The 21,850-nt window shown below is 41.7% G+C and overlaps 1 protein-coding gene across 8 annotated transcripts in view; it reads left to right on the forward strand.

The window, feature by feature from the left end:
* The window catches only part of ncor2 (nuclear receptor corepressor 2), a 104,989-nt gene that overhangs the window by 18,906 nt on the left and 64,233 nt on the right, over positions 1-21,850 (forward strand). For all 8 annotated transcript variants that reach the window (XM_078250198.1, XM_078250203.1, XM_078250197.1 and 5 more), the window contains exons 2-5: positions 4,329-4,524; positions 5,187-5,302; positions 11,684-11,861; positions 20,748-20,930. In XM_078250198.1, the coding sequence (XP_078106324.1) occupies positions 4,420-4,524; positions 5,187-5,302; positions 11,684-11,861; positions 20,748-20,930 (582 nt within the window). In that variant the 5' untranslated portion in view covers positions 4,329-4,419. The remainder of the gene's footprint in view (positions 1-4,328; positions 4,525-5,186; positions 5,303-11,683; positions 11,862-20,747; positions 20,931-21,850) is intronic.

Consider the following 21,850-nt stretch of genomic DNA (forward strand, 5'->3'; position numbering starts at 1 on the left):
GTTCCCAGACCAAGCCTTATGCCCATTACAGTTCACTTGTCTGCCTTTTTACAACAGCTCCATGCATTTGACTTGAGCCTTCGTTTCTTTTGGCTGTCATATTTGCATAAGCCTTCACAGACAGCTCAATACCCTAATGTGTGTTTTTTCTGTCTACAAATACCGGCATCATATTTTTAATGGGCATATGATTAACAGTAAATTATTGCTGTTGCGTTGATGGGCTGATCACGCCCTTGGTTCTATCAGGGCCAAGCCATGCTATCAAGGCTCTTATATAAAAAAAAAAAAAATGTTACAAGCTGTTGAATCCCTTTTTCTCTCTTTTAGAAATTAACTCTCGAGCCACCGAGAATTTGGTTAACTGTTTATGTCAGTAAAATTTAAAGTGTTGTTTTGAAGTCAGCCTCCTGCTCTCCTTGGCAGGCTGGAAGCTCTCTGTGTGCTAGTATTTCCACAGCCATTCCTAAAATGGAGAGGGAGGGTGGGGGGTAAAAGGATGAAATATTGGCTTGCACCGCTGAAGGCTGAGGCCCACTCTACTCTGTGCAGAAGACGAAAGCAAAAGAGAGGGGAGAAGGAAAGCACGCTAGAGTGAGAGAGTGAGGTGACCGAGTTCATTCGCCGAGTTGGCAGTGAGCCACCGACTTGCCTGTGGCTGTCTGTAGCAGTGCCAGTGCATGTGTTTAGCCTCTTGTCTGGAAAGGCCCCATTCGCCTCAGAGTTTATGTCAAAGCTCTCTCATTGTGTTGGCCATCTCATCTTGATTCAGGTTTTTTGTCCTCTGCAGATCTTGTGACTGCCTTCAGACTTGTTTTCGTCCTTCTCAGGGGAATCTCTCTGGTCTGGACAGTCATCAAAGAGAGGCTTCCAAGGAGAATGGCTTATCTCACCCTCTCTTTGTCTTGCTGGCCTCTTTTTCTGCCCTTTGTTGAGCATATTTGCATGCTATGTGTGCTATATCATGAGTTTTTCTCATCTAGTATTTCACCAGCAGTGAGTTCAACTCAAGGATTTTAGCACTTCCCTTTGTGTGGTTTGTTTATCCAGGTCTGTCTCACCAAAAGACGAGTGGGCACCAGTTTCTTGAAAATATTTCAAGCCACAGTTTAGACTACTTGACACAAAGGCAAGGTCTCTAGCTGGTGTGAGAGTTTCAGCAGTGTTTTCCTATCTCGTGGCCTCACTGAGCCCATTTACAGAGCTCCTCTGTTCCTTAAAGCCAGATCCATGTTCAGCCTCTCGTAGAGCCCTTTGCATAACTGAAATCAAGTGACACTTTGTGTCTGACAGTGGGACAGGAAGGAAGGGTAGATAGTGCCCCTCTTTGTACTGCAATAAAGAGTCAGACAACGGAGACTGGCACTCCACTATTGGTTATATGCCAACGATGTAGGCAACTGGTGGTGTTAATGTTCATATTGCTGTAAAAAGTGCTTGTTTGGTTACTGGTTGCAAATGTCATTACTCAAATCCTATTCAGCTTGGGACTTTTCAACAGACCACTATGAGGAACTATGGCCACCAGCAAAGGTAGCAGACCTGGCATTAGTACTAGTGAGCTAGTATCAGTTTATAGACCACCAGTGGCTGTGTTACATTTAGGTGTAAAATCATTTTGAAAATGAATTGTATTTTTCCACAAATAACATGGCTCATTATGTCTCAAAATATTTCATTACTTATGGACAAGGTGCATGACCTTTATGTTAACACAAACTTTTGTGGCAGGATATTCCAAACCTTTGAATGACTAGTGTAAGTAAGTCCTACATAGCATCTTGGACAGGTCTTTTCTTTGGATTGAGTGTTATCAAAAAAAGGAAGAAATCGTGTTGATCTTGTAACGAGATCAGTAGCCTATATGAAATGAGCTTTCGGTAGTTATCCTATTAATGATTAATGTATCAAATAAATAATGTAAAAGATACAGATTGAACATATATTCACATTTTTTATTTTTATTAACATTCCTTTATAGTCTTTATTTAAAAAAAAAACTAATTTAAAGTGAACAATTACATTTAGTGTCAAATTTCATTTATTGTGTAGACTTTTTGGGGGGAGTTTGTCTCTGTGGTGGTGGCTTTCCCTTTCAGTTAACAAAATTGCAGTGCACCTAGAGCACTTTGCTATCTGGTCAAGATTTCGATCAGTGTCCTGTTGATAGCCCACATTTCTGCCACTGTGCCTGTTGTGTGGCTTGCACAGCACTGAAACATGAGCTATGAGAGAGAGAGAGAGGCATCATTAGTCAGAGGTTATAGAAATGGCTGAAGTCCTAATTTCTTTGTTGGCAGGAGTCACAGGGATACATGTCACGAGCACTAGTCCACCTACTACTACTACTACTACTACTACTACTACTACAACTACTATCACAGGAGTGTCTGGGAATGGTGCTGTAACAAGCTGACCAGAGCTGAATGTTGTCTCAACATTGAATTTTTGTTGAACTAGACCTTACAATTCTCCAAATTAATTTCCATTGATGGTTTAAAACTATAACAGCATTGTCTCCAATTGTAACAGTTGTGTTTTGTCGGTGTGTGCTGTAATCTTCATGGTAACTTTAATAGACTATGGCCCATTCTTCTTGCCTCTTTATTTTCTTTCTTCCTTCACTATCTATGTGCAGAATAAGCCTCTATTCCTTTAGCTTTTACAGAGAGGGTAATTGGGAGTGTGTTACAGTTGACTGTGTGCCTGTTTTTACTTACATCATCACTCTTGGCAGGGTTTCCCATACATAGGTTCTACTTGGGTGCCTTCATCTTTTTCCAATCAACGATTTAATTTAATATAGCACACAGACAAGCAGCCTCCAGCCCCTCCCCCTTGTGAACTTGAGCACCGCGGCCAGGCTCAGAGCCAGGCTTAAGTCTTAAGTTAGAGACACGTTAGTAGTAGCAAATATCCTCTATAGTAGAGCGCTGCTTGTGATGTTGTTGTTGCTTCTCTTTGGATTAACTGTACTGATAAACCTTAAAAACGCAGCGGCCACACTGCTGTTAAAGCTCCCCAAATGTCATTTACACCCTGGTGTTGCTGAAAATGTTTTTTGGTATATCCAAGACGCCCAGTTCCAGGAATGCACTAATATTTTGTTAGTAGTACCAGTTTGCAACAATTATTAGTTAACACTAAGTTGTAAACACTTCGGAAAAGAAATAATTAAAAACTTTGGATATACCAAAAAACTTTTTCAGCAACACCGGGTGATCGTGCGACATCCCGTACAGAGCACGACATCTATTGCCGGGAAGGGACTACCGGTAAAGTAGTGAAGAAGGAGCAAGAAACGAGAGAACAGCAGAAGAGATCAACAAAATGGCTTTGAGTTTGAGGTTAGCATCGAACGCGATGATGTGTGTATCAATTTCAAAGGTCGCCCGTACCTATTCGAGCCTGAATGCCAAATGTTTGGCTCGGTCATGTTGCAAAGGACCGTAGGGTGAAATAACTCCGAACCATCCCTTTAAGCTGTATTTGGATTTAACTGGAGCTAACCGGAGCTAATCGTTGCTAACCGAGCCTTCAGTTAACGTTCTCTTCATCTGTATCGTCTTCTAGTCTGGTTTGTTCAATATGTTGTCATTTCTTTATAAATGATCTTGTTATGTAGTCATTTAGTTCAATAAATAGTTTTTAAACCTTTGTTTGACTAGTTTATGACTGAGCCCAGCCATTACGTGCTGCGTGATGCCGTGCCGTCGCGTCCTGTGCCACCCACCACCACAAGTTAATTCTCGAACCTGTGGGAAACAGTGCTTGGTCAAAGGTGACACACTTCTTGTATATGCCATCATCTACGATCTAGTTTGCATAACGTCATCCCGAGTCAAAATCTAGTGCCTGACTCTATCTCCATCTGTCATTGAGTTATTTATGTTGCCTGTAATGCCCCATTAAACTTTAAAGAGTATTTTTGGTTTACGGGCGAGCTGCTTGACTTGGCTGGTCTCTGTCTTTGAGTCCTCAGTGTGAGGACAGTGGGCCATTCAGTAAGCAGTGAAGGAGGGCTTCAGTCTAGCAGGTGCACGGACTCTCACTCCTTTACTAGGAGCAATGGAGGGGGGAGCAGCTGTGGTAGGGAGGTGATGACATTCTGATATCCGGAGCAGACAGAGACACACTTTCATCTGTAGCTACTCTGGAGGTGCTAGCCATACAACATCAAAATTGTTTCCGAGCAACAGTCGCGCATGTTGCTTAATGTTTTATGCATTGTTCTTTGCAGGTATTAAAGTCTCCAAGGCAATTCCACTGGAGTTGCTTAACTACAAAACATGTTTTATGACCTATGTTTGTTTGTTTTTTCTCTGCAGGTTGCTGGCTAACAGAAACGGCCAATAATGCACAGCATCTGCTCTGCAGCCACACCCACTTCCTGCCTGTAGAGGAAGCAGCTGTGCCAGCATGTCCTCTCATCCCCAGTCTGTGCCGCCGGGCCGGAGGACTGTGGACACACGGCACCTGCCAAACCCTGCCAGTCTACCCCTGCAGCTGCAACGGGCACACACGGTAAGGGGCCTCGACCTCAACTTCTTTTTAGGTAAAACCCTTTGAGAGATTTTACTGGAGTCGTAGCTTTGGCTCTCCCTGCTTGAATATTCAGTAAACGGGGCATTACTCTGAACCACTGGAAAGGGCCTGACCCCAGGGGCCCCCACTGGTGTTTTTTTTAAACAGACCTATGCCCAAATTGCAATGTTGTGCACACAGAGCTGTTCCCTCATTAGATGTTTGGGTTGACCATTCATGTTGTCATAATGGAATCACATTAAGGCTTTCCCCATTATTTCCACCAACATCTCCTAATTATCAAGGTTGTTCTTCTACGTATCGGGGACAGAGCTGTCTTTGCTTCAAAGAAGAGGCCCCTAGCTGATGTAGAAGTTCTTTCAGTGACCTCCAGTGTTGGCAAGGCCTTTCTTGTTCTCGCGTGGCGGGAGAACCCCTCAGGATCTCCACAGCTGCATCTGTAGTTAATCCCACCACTCCCTCTTCTCATCACATTCAGGATGAGATGAGGGTTGACAGGGTGTGTCCCCAATCCCTGACTGGCAGAGGGGCAAGTTTACAGTAGCTGCGTGGGTTACCCCATATGTATAAGAAACAAATGGAGGCAGGGGATGGAAAGAAATGTTAAAATGTTTTTATTGACTTAGTTGTTTATTTTCCAGGAAGTGGGACTGGTTGACTACCACTCTCATCATGCCAGGGACTACAGCTCCCACCTGAACCAGCCCCATCGCCGCCGGCCCTCCTTACTTTCGGAGTTTCAGCCTGGGAATGAGAGGTAGGTGCACCATGCTCATATTTAAGGTATATTCTCTCACATGCAACACATTGCCATTGTTTTGGATGGTAGGGTGTTTAGATTGCTAATGCTTTTAATTACATTGTCGTTTTTTTCCATTACCTACCAGTGTTTCCCTAGGTTTGTGGAAGACATAAGTCCACGTATTTAGTGTTTTTTTTAATTACATTTTACATAATTTTGGACCATTATTATTACCATATATGTGTCTAAAACATTGGAAAAGCTAGAGCAGATCATTAATAAATAACACTTAAAAACCTTAAAGACAAAACTTACTAAATAAGTCCACTGGGGACCAACTACAATCATTAGATCTGAGTCACTTAACCATGTCATTTAGTTAGATTTGATGCTCACACTGGTTTTGCATTCCTTCGGCTTAGGTGCTACCCAAAACAGCTTTTGGTGATGCGCCTAAGCCCTGTAATGGTAGGAAAAACCCTGCCTACTGTACTGGTTGCTGATTTTTATACTGTATCGTTTATTTGTGCAGTATTATTTACAGTACAAATCAAGCCTCGGAGTATGTTAAAAGAAAAATTGAAAGTTGCACAAAAATAACTACATGAAAATATTCCAGCCATTCAATTGCTTGAACTAGATCTGACAAATTGCACCATCATTTCATTATTAATCTTATTTAACATCCTCCCCTGATGGGGATTATAGATGACGTGACATTTTTAGTTTCATAGCTTTTCACAGTCAGTCAATGTAAGAACCATATACCATTCACCTAGAAGTGGTAGTGCTGCTCCTTTAATGTATTTGTCCTTTTTAAGTCTTGACGACTGAGGGACAAAGCATGCTCAATGGAAGCGTCATGCAGGCTGCATTTTTATGCGGTATTATTCTACTAAAGCCCCTGCCTCTGTTAACCATCCCCAAGTGTAATCTTCATGTAATTGGCATCCGCAAGCCGTTCCTCTGTTATGTTGTGTTAAACAGCTCTGCGGAGCACTGGAGCTTACAGAGTGTTGCCATCTTCAATAGACCAACAGTAAGTCAGGCAAAGCATTGTATGTATATTACTTTCCCTCGGGAGACTCAGGTCTTGTACCTACCAAAGTTGTTTATTTATATAGCATGCTTTTTTATAATAGAATAAAATAGAAAAAAATAGAATAATTTATGTGCGTGCCATGAATTTTACATGATGCACAGAGGATAAGTCACAAGATTTGTTTTCTCCTCAGTTGATTGCCATGGCAGATTTTCCTGCATATGTTAAAACGTGCAAGAGAACAAAATTAAATTTTTACGGTGTTGATTTTCCTAGAAATCGGCTGCCAGATATTTGTTACATGTACAGAATGTCGGGTGTGGAATGGGGGCTGTCTTTATAAATATGTCAAAACATTTGGGTACCCCGAGCCTCTGGAACGAAATGGAGTTTCGGCAGCAGACGGCAGATGGTAGAATGACTGACTGTCGCAGTGTGTGGCCGTTGCATGTTGTGACGGCGCCTTTAAGTATCAATCAGATGGGATTATAGTCTTCAGTGTAAAGGCCAGAGCTGTGTGTTGGTCCTGTTTAACAGTTAGCATAGCCTAGCCCACAATGTGGGAACAATGGGTCATGGGTTGATACAGAAATAAACACCATACTGTTCAACTGCTACCCACCAGCTCCTGATTTGCAGACACCCTTCATTCAATCACTGATGCTTTGGCAGTCACTCTCAGTGTACATGATGCCAGTTTCTGCAAGACAGTTGCCATGTGCAACGTCTTGAGTGGAGAAGTGTGGTTGTGTTTCAGTAGATTAAAAATATCCACCATATCAAAAGGGGAGACTCACAGTTAGCCCTTGTTTTTTTTGTGTGAAGACTTTGAAATAAACCACTGGTCTTGATGGCAGCCGTCTGTGGGTGGCGAGTCTTTCAGTTGAATATATCAAGCCTTCAGCATTCCTTTAGAGGTCTTAGAATCCAGTCTGAAGCCCCCGTTCTATGTTTTCATTCAGAGTCTGAATAGTGTAATTCTGGCCCTGGCAATCCTTCAATCTGTTTTCTTCTCAGATGTGTGCTTGTCTTTTTATAAGTCTTCACACCATGTCTTCATTTGTAGCAAGCTGAAGATTGTTTGGACTCTTGACAGAGAACGTAGGCACTAACATAGCCTTAGAAACTGTTATTTTCTTTAAGAATGGCTTTATCTCCTTCTCAGTATGATAGATCTATGTATCCATCATCTCCTCTTAAATTGTCTTGGAGTGAAGACAAAGTGAAAATGTGCTATTTAGTTAATGCTCCAAATGTACCCTAATTACAGGTCAGAAAACCACAACAGTATAATCATTGGTGAGCCACTGTGCTAGTTGTTTGTTTCATCCTCCTCTTTACTCCAGGCAATATCTCAGTCACTCCGCCTCTTGCCATCTGTCTGAGATCACCCAGGCTACTTGAGAAAGGGAGTGAATACATTTTATAGCATGCATAACAAGACAGAGAAACCACTTCACAGGGTTTTTTTTTCTTCCCACAACAGAGTAGAGTGCAAACAAATATGCTGCAATAATGCAAAATGAGTTTGATTATGGGCTGTGAATGTGATTATTCTTGTCATTTATCTGTGAACTTTGAGTAATGTAGTAAATGGGTGTTAAGTAGTATACAGAGGCTTTTATTCAGACCTTAGTATGCGGATGTGTGCATAGTTACGGCGGTGTCTTTTCAAATATTTGCACAAATGGTCCACTGTACTTTATGACATGTTTGGGGATTTTAATAACGCTTTTACGTCTTTACTGAAATAGCTATATGCGTTTAGTTGTTTTATAATAATCTTTAAAACTGTTTTTTCATTTGTAATTGTTTCAAAAGTAAACCCTTTGAATTCTGAAAAGGAGTGCAAAGCAATAATACTGAATTACTCAAAAGTAAATTATGATCCATCTCGGAAGCGATTGCTTTTTCCCACCCCTTCCCATTTTTAGAAAATAGCTTTGATTTATTCCAGTATCCAGCATTTAGCGGTTGTAAATGACCCTGTCGCCCGCTGCTTTGGCCATTGAGTAATGTGCTTTTTGTTCAGCAATATGAAGAGAGAAGTTTTTGGACTCCACCCAATGTCCCTCTTCTGTCCACTTACTCATTTACTCCTTTTCATTCATCCCAGCTGTAGTGCAGTTAGCCTGGCTTCCCCCTTTGTTAACCATCCCGGTGCCGTGCACAGCTGTGGAGCTGCTCCTCTGGGGAGCAACCAAGAGATTGGAACCCGCAAAAACGCCATAGTGCTTTACCAATAACAGGCTGCTATCAGCAAACATGATCTCTTGTTCTTGTCATAATCGGGCCCAAACCAGTGAGAAAGTAATGGTGGTTTGTGTGTTGTCCCTGTCCATCTCCTCCCCACACACTGCACCCCCACCTCTACATGCATCTCTCTATCTCATCCTCCAGACAAATCCTCCCCAGGGAGCAGATTATTCTGCACGTTCACAAGAGGGAGAGGGAGAAAGAAAGAGGGGGAGGGAGGGGAAGAGAACGGTGGTGGGCTGGAGGTTGATGATGTGATTATGTAAGTGCCATCCCTCTATGGAGATGAGGAAGTGTGCGTCTGAATGAGTGAGAAAAATGTTTTCAGGGGGGAGTAGTCACATGCCATCTGGGTATTAATTTTGGCCCCTATTTTTCCAGGTATTATTTAGGCCATCGCTCAAAACATCCACTATCCGTTTCCTTCCTTAGCACCCCATGACATCTTTTAACATGCAGATTTAGCCCTGCATATTACATAAGTGACATGACATATCTCTTTTATATGAATCTCCGGTCTAGTCGGAGTATGGTCTCGATTGTTACACAATCCCACCAGCACCCCACTAGGCAGAGACGGGCTCCATGCTCTTTGGCACATAAAGAAACCACACACTAGGCCATTGTGGGCCTCGACCAGCAATTATGGTTGTGTTTTCCCTCTTCTTTTCAGAAGCCACTTCCATTTTGACACTGGCAGCAAAGTCACTGACATTCTGGCATCTGCCCCCAGGGCAGACTTGAGAAAACTGTTCCCTCAAAAAGAACAGAGAGCCATTTACAAGTGGGCTAATAAAAAAAAAAAAAAAAAAAAAAATCAAAATCTAAGTAGTGCAGTTAACATTCAGTCATTTGATTACAGACCAAGGGTCCATTTTACTGGTGCACGTTAGCGCGTTGCTGTCCATCCCCACCAATGATGAACACATGCAGAATGTGGTTTATACTAGCACCGCACATGCAGCAGATCATGACCGGATCACATTACAGTATGGTGCGCCCCCCCTTTTCCGGTGGCTGTTAGTGTAATTGTTAGCATTCCCGGCCATCCAGATCAGTTCTAGTTTTGGGGTACTGTATAGGGAGTGCCATAGCTCTATTGCAAGTCTAAACAAAGCACTTCTTTGCCTAGCAATACCTGCAAAACCTCACACAAGAGCCGCTCTACCATATGCTGCTAGATTTAAAACCATTAGATACTAGTGTTACAGTGAGTCACCATTTCCAATGTCCTTGCTTCCCTTTCTTTCCACTTTCCACTACCAAGTGCCCCATTACATGTTCCTATTTTGCAGAAAATGGTCTTCAGTGAATACTTTATGATGATTCTGTTTGAATCAAATCAAGCCAGCTGGCGTGTGTGTGCCTTGAACACAACAGTAAAGATTTAGGTTAGCCTGATCTCCGGTCATCTTGTGCTTTTGTACAAATGTGTCTTTGTGTGGTTACATGTAGCCTGTATTGATGGGATTTGATTTTGCCATCATGTTCAAAACCTGCATCATGCCTGGTCTCTCGCTCAAAAGATCAATTTTGCCTCAATATTATTGACGTCTTCACATCTCAGATGATTCAACCTGGGATATCAGTTTGACCCGTAGTAACACCTGTATTTTAACAGTTTTTTTTTCTTTTGTCCATTGATTTCATTGGTCTCACTCCTTTTGCTGCAGCTATTGCCTGAGTATGCTTTGAAAGTATATTTTCTAATACGGAGGTCTGTTTTAGCATCTACAGTAATAGTCAAACTTCACACATTTTCCCTGTCTTCCGTTCGTTCTTCTTTGGGAGTAGTCCCTCCCTCCTAAATTATCAACTTTGATTGAAGTTATAAGTCCCTGCTAACTTTGGTACGTTAACATGCTTGTTAGCATGTAACTACACATGATAACTCGTGGATTTTAAAGTGCAGATATTTAGCATGACACCAATATATCAAGGAAAAAGGAAAAAAACCGTTGTGTGATTGAGTTTTTTTTACCTGTCTTCATCAGACGTTTTTTTCATCAGCCGTTAACATTAAAAACGCATCTCAAGCCCAGTGTTGAGAATGATACTTTCAAAACGTATTCCGTTACAGAATACATGGCCAAAAATTTAATTTGTAGTGTATTCCATTACGGTACTCAATCTGAGTAATATATTCTGAATACTTGGATTACTTCCGCATTGAATTGCATTTTATAAGTGTAGGAATGCGGCCAGCACATACAGCTTACTAAACAGGCCTATGCTGGTGTGTTCTTCTGTTCCAACTGGCTGAATGTGTACATGAACAAGCAGATACATTTTTGTGTTTGTAGTCCCGAACTGCATAGCCTACTACAAAAATCTAACCACAGTCTTGCTACCACGAGCTAATTTTAGCTAACGTTAGCTACCATGTCAAACGGGGCTAGTCAGTCTTTCAACGGCTCTGGGGCTAGTAAATCAGCATGTAGTAGAATGTCAAGTCACACGTCAACTATAAAATAGCAAGGTGACCAGTAAAACTACAGCAGACGACTACCTTTGGCTAAAAATAACTTACTTTAAGATGCTTCTTCAGGTTGGAGGTGGAGTAATTTGGACGCTGAAAGGAAGTTGGTTGCTGGCAAGCAGAGGTTGCAGTGCACAGTTATATTTCATTCTCTCTTCTCTTTCTTTAATATGAAATGGTGTTTGAATTTCCAAGATAGAAACGCATTCCTGCCCTGGTTCTGTTGTGCCGGTTCCGCCTCCATCTCTACCTCTATCAGTGATCACGCAAATAGCTCATTTTTTCGTTTTCATATTGGGGCTTCTGGGAAATGCATGGAGTTGCCTTAATTTAGTTAGATAGTAAATAACTCGTGAAACAGAAAAGTATCGTCATGTAATCCATTGATTTCAACAATGTAACTGTATTCTAAATACCAACTTTTTAAATTGTGACTGTAACAGAATACAGTTACTCATAATTTGTATTCTGAATACGTAATGCCGGTACATGTATTCCGTTACTCCCCAACACTGCTCAAGCCCTATATCAACAACTTTTGCCTGTAGCTTACTCTTTATCGAAGTGTTTAAGTCGCTTTCCATACTTTTCACTAATCTGCTACATTTGTATTTTGCAGAGGACAAGAGCAGCATATTCGCTATGAGCACATGTACCTGCCAGAGGCCAGCAGCCAATCAGAGGTGGAGTATGCAGAGATCAAACGGCCTCGTTTAGAGATGGGACCAGAGTCTATGATGAGGCCTTCATCCCACCGGCCACAATTGCCTATGGGAGGGTCTGAGGATATGGGAAAGGTCAGTCGTCACTATGAATTACAGTATGTCATATTTACAGTTTGGAGGGATAATAGCTAGATGGTCAACAAGCAAATGAAAAATAATCCGTACTTGACCTGGCTACGAATGACAGCCAATAAAGTATAAAATGTGTCTATATTCTTAAGGTGATAATAGTTTGTTGTATTTTTCACATAGCATACAAAAACATACACTTCACATGCATACACATTTCATAAATGAGCTCCAAATCTTCTCAAAAGTGTTGTATTTCCCCTTCACTATATATATGTAAGTTTCTCCATAGCCAGACATTGCAACAACCCATCAACCCAACGTTGATTGCTTGGTTTATTAACATTTCCATGGCAGAGCAATTTTTATGTTTAGCTTTTAAGTAGACAAAATATAGAATTAATTCTTTTATGTACCAGTATCTTGGGAAATCACTGTTGGTGCCCTCAGAAGTTGGACATTTACAAGACGATTTTGAGAAATGATGATTCACAATGCATATAAGGTGACGGCAATTTTACAACTTTTATCTTAAATCTTCTTTTTTTTTTTTTATTAATGCTGCCAGCCTCCTTCAGAGCCAAGGGTTATATTAGACATACCACACCAGAAGTAGTAGAAGGAGATTCTGCATTACAGGAGCTGGAGCTCTGTGAGCAGCAGTAGGAAGACTAAGGGAGTTGTGAAAAAGCAATTAATAAATAATAGAGCTGACCTAGATTTCAAAAGACTGAGGATGAAACTGTGTGAACTGCACATCAAACAGACTTGCTTGCAGTGTAGAGCTGCTGATGGGGAGGTCTTTCTGACATTACACTGAGTGCTTCAAACTGCCAGGGGAGGCAGACACCCGTGGAATGGTAAATGGATACACCAAGGCAATAACGGAGGGTAGAGGGGGAAAAAAAAAACATTGACTTTTAAGCTAACAGGAAAATATTCAGGAATGGCAATAATTCTCTGTGCTGTAGTAATTCCCTACAGCACAGAGGGCTGTAAACCCATTACATAAGTCACGTCAGATGCATTCACTGCACGGAGCAAGTGCACCAAATGATAGCGGGGATGGAGGGAAAGATGCAAGTGAAAATAAGGCAAAGGGCAAGTGTAGAGAGGCACAGGTGGAGGTGAAAAGGAATATAAAAGGAAATAAGATCAGATTAGAATGAGGGACTTGGAAGTGTCCTTTTTTACACGGGTGCTCTCAAACATTTTCCATGCATGTCACACTTGCCTTATATGGCTCAAAGAGTAAGCAGTGCTGTCTGTGATAGTTTACCGTTGTGGAAATCCACATGTGACAAAGTTGACTAGTACCCCATTCAGACTTTAACAGTGATTCTGGTCAAACCTCTGTTGGCGGTCTATCTGAATGGATCTATGCAAGTTAGCTGCCCCTCCTTCGCGATTAGAGCCAGACCAATAAATAGACTGGGCTGTCATTGCCAGTATTTGCTTATTGCAGATAAATTGGTTTTGGCGTATAGGGCCCCATTCCCACTAAAAGTCGATGAATCGAGTCATGGCCACGAAGACCCTGAGTTAACTTGAAATCTGTTCAAATCACTGGACTTTTTTGCTGTGTCGTTGTACACAAAGCAATGCAAGAGCAACGGCAGGGCCGGCTGTAAACTTTACAAACCAAGTCTCAAACCACGAAACTAACTGTGATGGAGATGGAAAAAGGAGGTCAGCGCAAGGCCGGGGAGCGCGACGCTAGTCTCTCAGCTCCAGTGCTGACTGCCGATGAATTTGGCTAAACTACTTTTAAACCAGACTTAGGTACGGCCTCCTCTCCTACCATCCAGTGTGACTGAAAGCACTGCCAGCAGCCCAGCAGGAGGAACGCTCTGTGCTACAGGATTTTAATTTAACTATGACTTTTACTTTCTTTGACTGTCTGGAAATTGCATCTTATCACATCACAGATGATGAACAAAGACATTGGAACGTGGTTCTCGTAATACTAATGTAGGTAGATATAGAAGTTTGATGATGGGCGACTGCTCTGCAGGTCCGCTGACCTGACCTTAACTGGGCAAGGGAGTGTATCATACATTGCCAATGTATTTGTAGGTAAGGTGTATTGAAGAAAAGACATCAGCAATGTCCATTTTGCAAAATGCAAACATCTATGGTTTAAAAAAAACATTAACCATAAGCACATAAATGAATATACCGAAGGCGATTTCTTTTTAGTCTACACTGCAGACTAAAGTATCTGCTAACATTGACAACCACAGATTACATGTGACAGCTATCTTAAATGAATTGGTTATATTTTGTATTTTATAAATATGTTGGTATCTTTACTAGTTTAAGGCCGACACAGTTGTCAATTTCTCATCCAGGGCCCACGTCGTTTAAATAGCAAATGCCCCTGCGCCCATCTGTGTGCCCATGGGCGTGCTGGTCTTACAGGGAGGTGTGTTCAGGTGCATTCCTGGCATATCGAACCAGACTGTCTACATCCAGAAAGTGATAGCAAGGATTCTGTAGTTTTTTTTTGTTTTTTTTTAACCTATGTTGATCAGAGCATAGAACAGTGATATGTCCTATGTCACCAAAACTACAGTCAAATACAGTATGTTGCAGCACTTTACTAAGGCTTGAGCCACATTCTTGTAGATGAGGTTTTAATCTTACTTGTTGCAAATGTAAATAAACTATTCTGTAAAAAATATTGCATACTTAGTTTTATTGGGCAAAGAAACCATTATCATTATTTAAAAGAGACTTTTTAAGAGTCACCTGACCCATTTGATTTCCCTTATTTTCTCTTTTTATCCGATTACTTCAGTTATCTTCATAATAGTGGTTGCAAAATACTGAAAAACGTCAAAGTACGGGCTTATCTGCTAATGTTAGCTACCGACCGCTCCCTTCAAACCATCCAGCAAATAGACTGTACCGTAAGGTGATTTAACGTCACCGCTCATTTTACACACAGTTTAACAACAAAACAAAACGCTGAGTGAACATTACTAGCTACGTTTTTCATGTTGGTTTTGAGCGGTATGCACCCCCACTAACCTGGAAAACGGTTTTAAAGCAGTAACGCTAATACAGCGTGTCGGAGGAATACATCATCTCCTGCTGCGGGGAGTCAAAGGCAGAGGGACCGTCACCGCAGCATTCGCTAACGTTAGCTTCTTGTCTCATCTGGGGTCTGATAAACGGTAAATTCATCAACTTCAGTGTCCACAACGCTATTTTCCAATAAACTGTAGCTGTCATATTTCACGGGACCCGCGTGAGTGCGGATTTCATGTCGCGGCTTTCGTCGCCGTTTGTCTCTTTGCCTAATATTGAGTGACAAGTAGTACTCGCCCTGTTGTTTATTTGGTTGCCATGACTTCGCGAGTGATGACGTCCTGTCACTGTTCCAGTTGCTCACCCTAAAGGGGAGAGAGAGCGGATGACCGTTCGCTTGAGTTCAGTAGAGAACACAGCTCTGCAGAGTCGTGTAATTACGACTTTATGACTTTACATAAACGGCTGAAGGAGTGGAGGTGCGCCGCTGCTACATGTACAGTGGGGCAAAAAAGTATTTAGTCAGCCACCAATTGTGCAAGTTCTCCCACTTAAAAAGATGAGAGAGGCCTGTAATTTTCATCAGAGGTACACTTCAACTATGAGAGACAAAATGAGAAAAAAAAAATTCAGAAAATCACATTGTAGGATTTTTAATGAATTTATTTGCAAATTATGGTGGAAAATAAGTATTTGGTCAATAACAAAAGTTCATCTCAATACTTTGTTATATACCCTTTGTTGGCAATGACAGAGGTCAAACATTTTCTGTAAGTCTTCACAAGGTTTTCACACACTGTTGCTGGTATTTTGGCCCATTCCTTCATGCAGATCTCCTCTAGAGCAGTGATGTTTTAGGGCTGTCGCTGGGCAACACGGACTTTCAACTCCCTCCAAAGATTTTCTATGGGGTTGAGATCTGGAGACTGGCTATGCCACTCCAGGACCTTGAAATGCTTCTTACGAAGCCACTCCTTCGTTGTCCGGGCGGTGTGTTTGGGATCATTGTCATGCTGAAAAACCCAGCCACGTTTCATCTTCAATGCCCTTGCTGATGGAAGGAGGTTTTCACTCAAAATCTCACGATACATGGCCCCATTCATTCTTTCCTTTACACGGATCAGTCGTCCTGGTCCCTTTGCAGAAAAACAGCCACAAAGCATGATGTTTCCACCCCCATACTTCACAGTAGGTATGGTGTTCTTTGGATGCAACTCAGCATTCTTTCCCCTCCAAACACGACGAGTTGAGTTTTTACCAAAAAGTTCTATTTTGGTTTCATCTGACCATATGACATTCTCCCAATCCTCTTCTGGATCATCCAAATGCTCTCTAGCAAACATCAGATGGGCCTGGACATGTACTGGCTTAAGCAGGGGGACACGTCTGGCACTGCAGGATTTGAGTCTCTGGCGGCATGTGTTACTGATGGTAGCCTTTGTTACTTTGGTCCCAGCTCTCTGCAGGTCATTCACTAGGTCCCGCCGTGTGGTTCTGGGATTTTTGCTTACCGTTCTTGTGATCATTTTGACCCCACGGGGTGAGATCTTGCGTGGAGCACCGGATCGAGGGAGATTATTAGTGGTCTTGTATGTCTTCCATTTTCTTATAATTTCTCCCACAGTTGATTTCTTCACACCAAGCTGCTTACCTATTGCAGATTCAGTCTTCCCAGCCTGGTGCAGGTCTACCATTTTGTTTCTGGTGTCCTTTGACAGCTCTTTGGTCTTGGCCATAGTGGAGTTTGGAGTGTGACTGTTTGAGGTTGTGGACAGGTGTCTTTTATACTGATAACCAGTTCAAACAGGTGCCATTAATACAGGTAACAAGTGGAGGACAGAGGAGCCTCTTAAAGAAGAAGTTACAGGTCTGTGAGAGCCAGAAATGTTGCTTGTTTGTAGGTGACCAAATACTTATTTTCCCGAGGAATTTGCAAATAAATTCATTAAAAATCCTACAATGTGATTTTCTAGGTTTTTTTTCTTCTCATTTTGTCTCTCATAGTTGAAGTGTACCTATAATGAAAATTACAGGCCTCTCTCATCTTTTTAAGTGGGAGAACTTGTACAATTGGTGGCTGACTAAATACTTTTTTGCCCCACTGTAGCTACATAGCGGAAACCCTGTTGTGCGTCTGCCCTGTTTCTGATACCATGGCGGAGGAAATGTTTACGTGGCGGGCCACCGCGGTAATATCAACATAGAGGAAACGCTGCAAGAAATAAACTGTGCTGGGCCAAGGGCTTAGCTATTGGCCTGTGACCTTTTCACACTATGTCACAGGTGTAGAAGCTGTTGATGTGCTGCTGTACTGTTGACAGGAACAGAGGACAGTGTAGGGCACAAAACCAGGGGACAGGCTACTTTTGGCTTCGTAGATTTTTCATACCATCAAGTCCCTCATGGTCAAACACTCTCTCTAAACATTTGCGACACTTAACTGTCCTTGAGTTTTCAGCAGAACAAAGGACAACACAACAGTTTAAAAAAAAAGAAAAGAAAAAAAAGTCCCAAATGCCATTACCAATAGAAAACTGCGGCAACAAAGGCAAGAGTGAAAGGAATTTAAGTTTTATATAAATAAAATCTCCTGCACTATTAAACACACCCTCTCCCAAAATCACTGTACACCATTCAATGATGACATTTTTCTTTTTTCAGGTTCTGAATCTTCTTTGTAATCTGTGAGATTGTAATGACATGCACACAGGTTGTGCAATTATGCAATTTTTTTTTTTATCACCATGCTTTTGTCCCCTGAGAGAAATTTCTGGCATGCTGAGCTGTAACACGTCAGGAAGGTAGTGCTGTTGTTGCACCCAAGGACGATGTTTTAGACAAAGTCGAGCCATCCTTCGAGCTATTTTTCTTTTTTGTATTTATGTATGGTGACTTTTTGTGACTAACCAGCTTTGGCAAACTTGGGCTTCTTGATCTAGGACAGTCCCTCAACATCCTCTGGCACTGACATTTTCAATCACAGCAGTCTGGGGGGTTATAACGCAGCCTGCCTTGTCCAGATTAGCTCACTTACATAACCTTCATTACAAACCCAAGCTGAATCACACATGCAATCAGTTATGACTGTTATGGCTATAACTCAAGACTAATCACATACATGCAGAAAGTGGGAAAACGCATGCACTCACTGATCAGGAAAAGATAGATCCTGCCCCTGCAGAACAAGTGGGCCCTCTCTTACTATGTGCGTGTGTTGTTACATAAACGGATGCATGTGACAGCAGCTCCACTCTTGCTTTGCATGTGAACGGATTACTGAGAATTGGCTAAAAGCATGATCTACCAGATTTTGTGTGCTGGGTTTTTTCGAAGGCAGCACACTCAAGGTGTCCATGGTAAACCACTGAAGGCAACTGGACCGGTGATGACTGGGGAAAAAGTTGTCTGGTTCGATGAATTCCATGGTTGACTGTGATCTAAACAACATGAGATGACAAATGCATCATTTGTTGTTACAACAATGTTTGGGAGCATTTAACACATAGGTTAACATCGTAATAGCCTAGATTCATGGTTATTTCTAAGAAGCAGCTCATTTACTTTGAACAAGAGAATGCCTCCTGAAGCCCAAGACCCAGGTCCCAGGGATAGATCAAGGGACATTCAGGTGAAATGAAAATAATGACCTGGTCATCTCAATTAAAGCTTTAAACGATTAGTTGATAAGATTGGCAGATAAGTAAAATTATTTACTATTTAAAGCAATAGAAATATCGCAAAACACTTGGCTGAGGTGTAAAGTGCTGATACACCATCTGTAGTAGTAGTAGTAGTAGTAATAATAATAATAATAATGATCTAAACTGGTAAACTCAGTTGAACAGGTGATATGAAGATCTCTTTGTTCGTAGCCTACTGGTTACAAACTCGGTAATGAACGTACTGACATATGCCATATGTGTTTTTAGCTGAGCTAGACGAGAGAATACAGTATTCAGTTACAACACACACACACACACACACACACACACACACACACACACACACACACACACACACACACACACAGATATGTCAAACTGTTTTTCCCTCATCGTTGTCCGTGACGTTTGCTGGAAGTTAATGTAGCCCTGGCATGTTTATACATTTTTTTTTTTTTTTTTTTAATTTTTTTTAACAATGTTTTTATTGCATTTTCAATAGAACATTAACAAGGGAGTAACAGGCAAACTAGCTTTAAAAGTGAGTTTTCTTTAAGTGCTGTGTAGTGGTTTAAATTAATTAATTAAACAATTAGAGGTGTGAATCTCCCGATTCGATTATGATTATCATGTCTTCGATATCTCGATGCGTCAAATACATTTTTCTATTAAAGCCATATAGGATATTTAATTCTTAGCTTTTCAAGCTTAAAAAACAAAACATTCTGCAGTGCTCTAATACTAAATAAATTGGATACATAAAACTACAGCACTGAGCACATGGCACTTCCTGAATGTGCAAAACATAACAGAATATGTAAACAGAAAGGTTGTCAGGTATTCATTAAATTGTAAACAGAAATAATCGATTATGGCCCGGCCGATTATCAATGCAGCATCGTCCATGTCCACGATTCGATGCATCGATTATTTGATTCATTTCAACACCTCTAGCAACAATGTATTGTTGTATTTGTATATTATAGTATATTATATCTATAAAGTGTCTTGAGATAACTCTTGTTATGATTTGATACTATAAATTGAATTGAATTGAAGTAACTGATGATTATTGAAAGGAACTAGAAGTTTTAAATATGTGAATGGAATTTGGTGTGGGGGATCTTGGGTTCCAAATCCCATTTAAACCCCTGGATTATTCAAGATAGTAATAGACAGATCAATCCAAAAAAAAAAAAAAAAAAGATTCAGCCCTCATCTCAATCCCCTGGTACCAATCCTCTTCCATTGAGCAGCTTGCGAGATGAACTAAAGCACAGTATCCATTAAAAAAAGTACTTTTTGCCTATCAACCTTGGAAAGGTGTGAATTATTCTATTATTTAGATCAGGGATGGTCCACACTGTACTGTAGAGGGGTTTATATTATGAGTGTATACTCACAGAATGTATCCACTGACTTAGACGATCAGCAGTTGTTTGATTGATTGCTTCTCTCTACTCTGTCATCAGTACAGCTGCTCAGTTGATGAGCCACACTGTGTGTTGTGTGACTGACGCACACACCGTTTCCATCCATTTGTCTGCCAGAAGACATGACTAATAAGTACCTCCTATATTTGATCTTCAGATTTCCTCCCTGTGTCCTTTAAAAGCGAGTTATTCACATTTCAAACAAAGAAAAAAAAACTTAAACAGAGCCAGCTGCCAGTGCTCTTGTGCATAATCCTGGCAAGGGGAGGCTGTGACCTCGTATTCATTAGTGTGGTCTAGTGACACCGAGACGCTACGCTGGCTTTCATTACCCAGAGGATTTAATTACTGGCGTGTGTTACCTTCCCAAAGGATACACAGACTATGTTTGGATGATTTCTTACAGAGTACCCTCCAGGCTTTGCAATCAGAGGATGCGGGGGATGTTTTCAAGAGGAGAGAGAAGGGCAATGTGCACGGTCATTCTTCTGAGATGGTCAAGCCATATCAAGACTGTCTTCATGCTCTGTTGTATGTCAGATACCTTACACTGACCTGCCGTCTATGATCAGTTGTATCCAAACATCATATAGACTTGTCTTACCACATGAAGTTCCTTTTTGATATATTCCTCTTTGTCCTCATTCTTCCCACTCTATTCAGGCTTCGATTGCATGAGTTTAATGTGTGTTGTCTTTTGCTAGAGCATAAAGTTGATCAAAATATTATACACCGCTTTTCTATCTGTTGTGCTTCTGTAGGAGCGTGGAAGTGGAATGGGGAAGCTGGAGCCAATCTCCCCCGTGAGCCCGGTCCATATGGACCCTGACTTGGATCTGGTGCCGGCTCGCTTCTCCAAGGAGGAGCTGATCCAGAACATGGACCGCGTGGACAGGGAGATCACCATGGTGGAACAGCAGATCTGCAAGCTTCGCAAGAAACAGGTCTGCACACCTATGGATCTGGTCATAACTTTGGGATTATATTGGCTTGCTTTGTGTTTAGAGATTGCACACTGATGCTATCTCAAGTTTTCCCGTCGAGCTACGTGATTTTGAGATGGATTTTGGAAGTTCAGGTGTCTCTGCTGTAGATGCATCCGGCTTTGGAATCGATTTATATTCCTGCCTAAGATTTAATTCACTGATTGTTGTATCATTAGGTCAATGTGTCGGTGGGAGCGTATGAGAGTACGGATCGGGCCGCATTTTTCTGTCCGAGCCCGGCCCGCGTCCGACAGAGCAGTAACTGAGCCCGGCCCGAGCTCGACAGGCATTAATATATTTATGTCCGAGCCCGACCCGAGCCCAACACAGTTAAAATCTAATTTTTTTTCTCATACTAGTGACACATGTAGGCCTACGTATCTTTTTTTGTGTGGAAAGCCCGCTTTTATTAAGCAACTGTAGGAAGGCATTCGGAAATGTCAACAGATGAGCGCATCAGCGCACACGGGCAACAAGCGCACGTTAACACAGGTGCGCACCTACATAATAAGCTTTTTTAAATTTAAAATGTTCAATGCCTGATGTGACCCAAGCCCGAACTTCATTTCTAAATATCTGTCCGAACCCGGCCCGTACTTGACGGGTCCCAACGGCTCGGTTCGGGTATCCATCCTCTAGAGCGTATGCACCAGAAAGGCTTTATTTTGACAGGACAGCTGAAGACATGAAAGGGGAGAGAGAGGGGGAATGACATGCAGCAAAGGGCCGCAGGTCGGAGTCGAACCCGGGCCCTCTGCGCCGAGGACTAAACCTTTTATATATGGGTGCCCGCTCTACCAACTGAGCTATCTGGGTGCCCAGGCTTTGCAAATTTGATAATAAAAAATACCTAATTTGTCTAGTTACAGATTGTGTTT

This window comes from Sander vitreus, chromosome 5 (assembly GCF_031162955.1).
Source record: "Sander vitreus isolate 19-12246 chromosome 5, sanVit1, whole genome shotgun sequence".
In the NCBI taxonomy this organism is placed as follows: domain Eukaryota; kingdom Metazoa; phylum Chordata; class Actinopteri; order Perciformes; family Percidae; genus Sander; species Sander vitreus.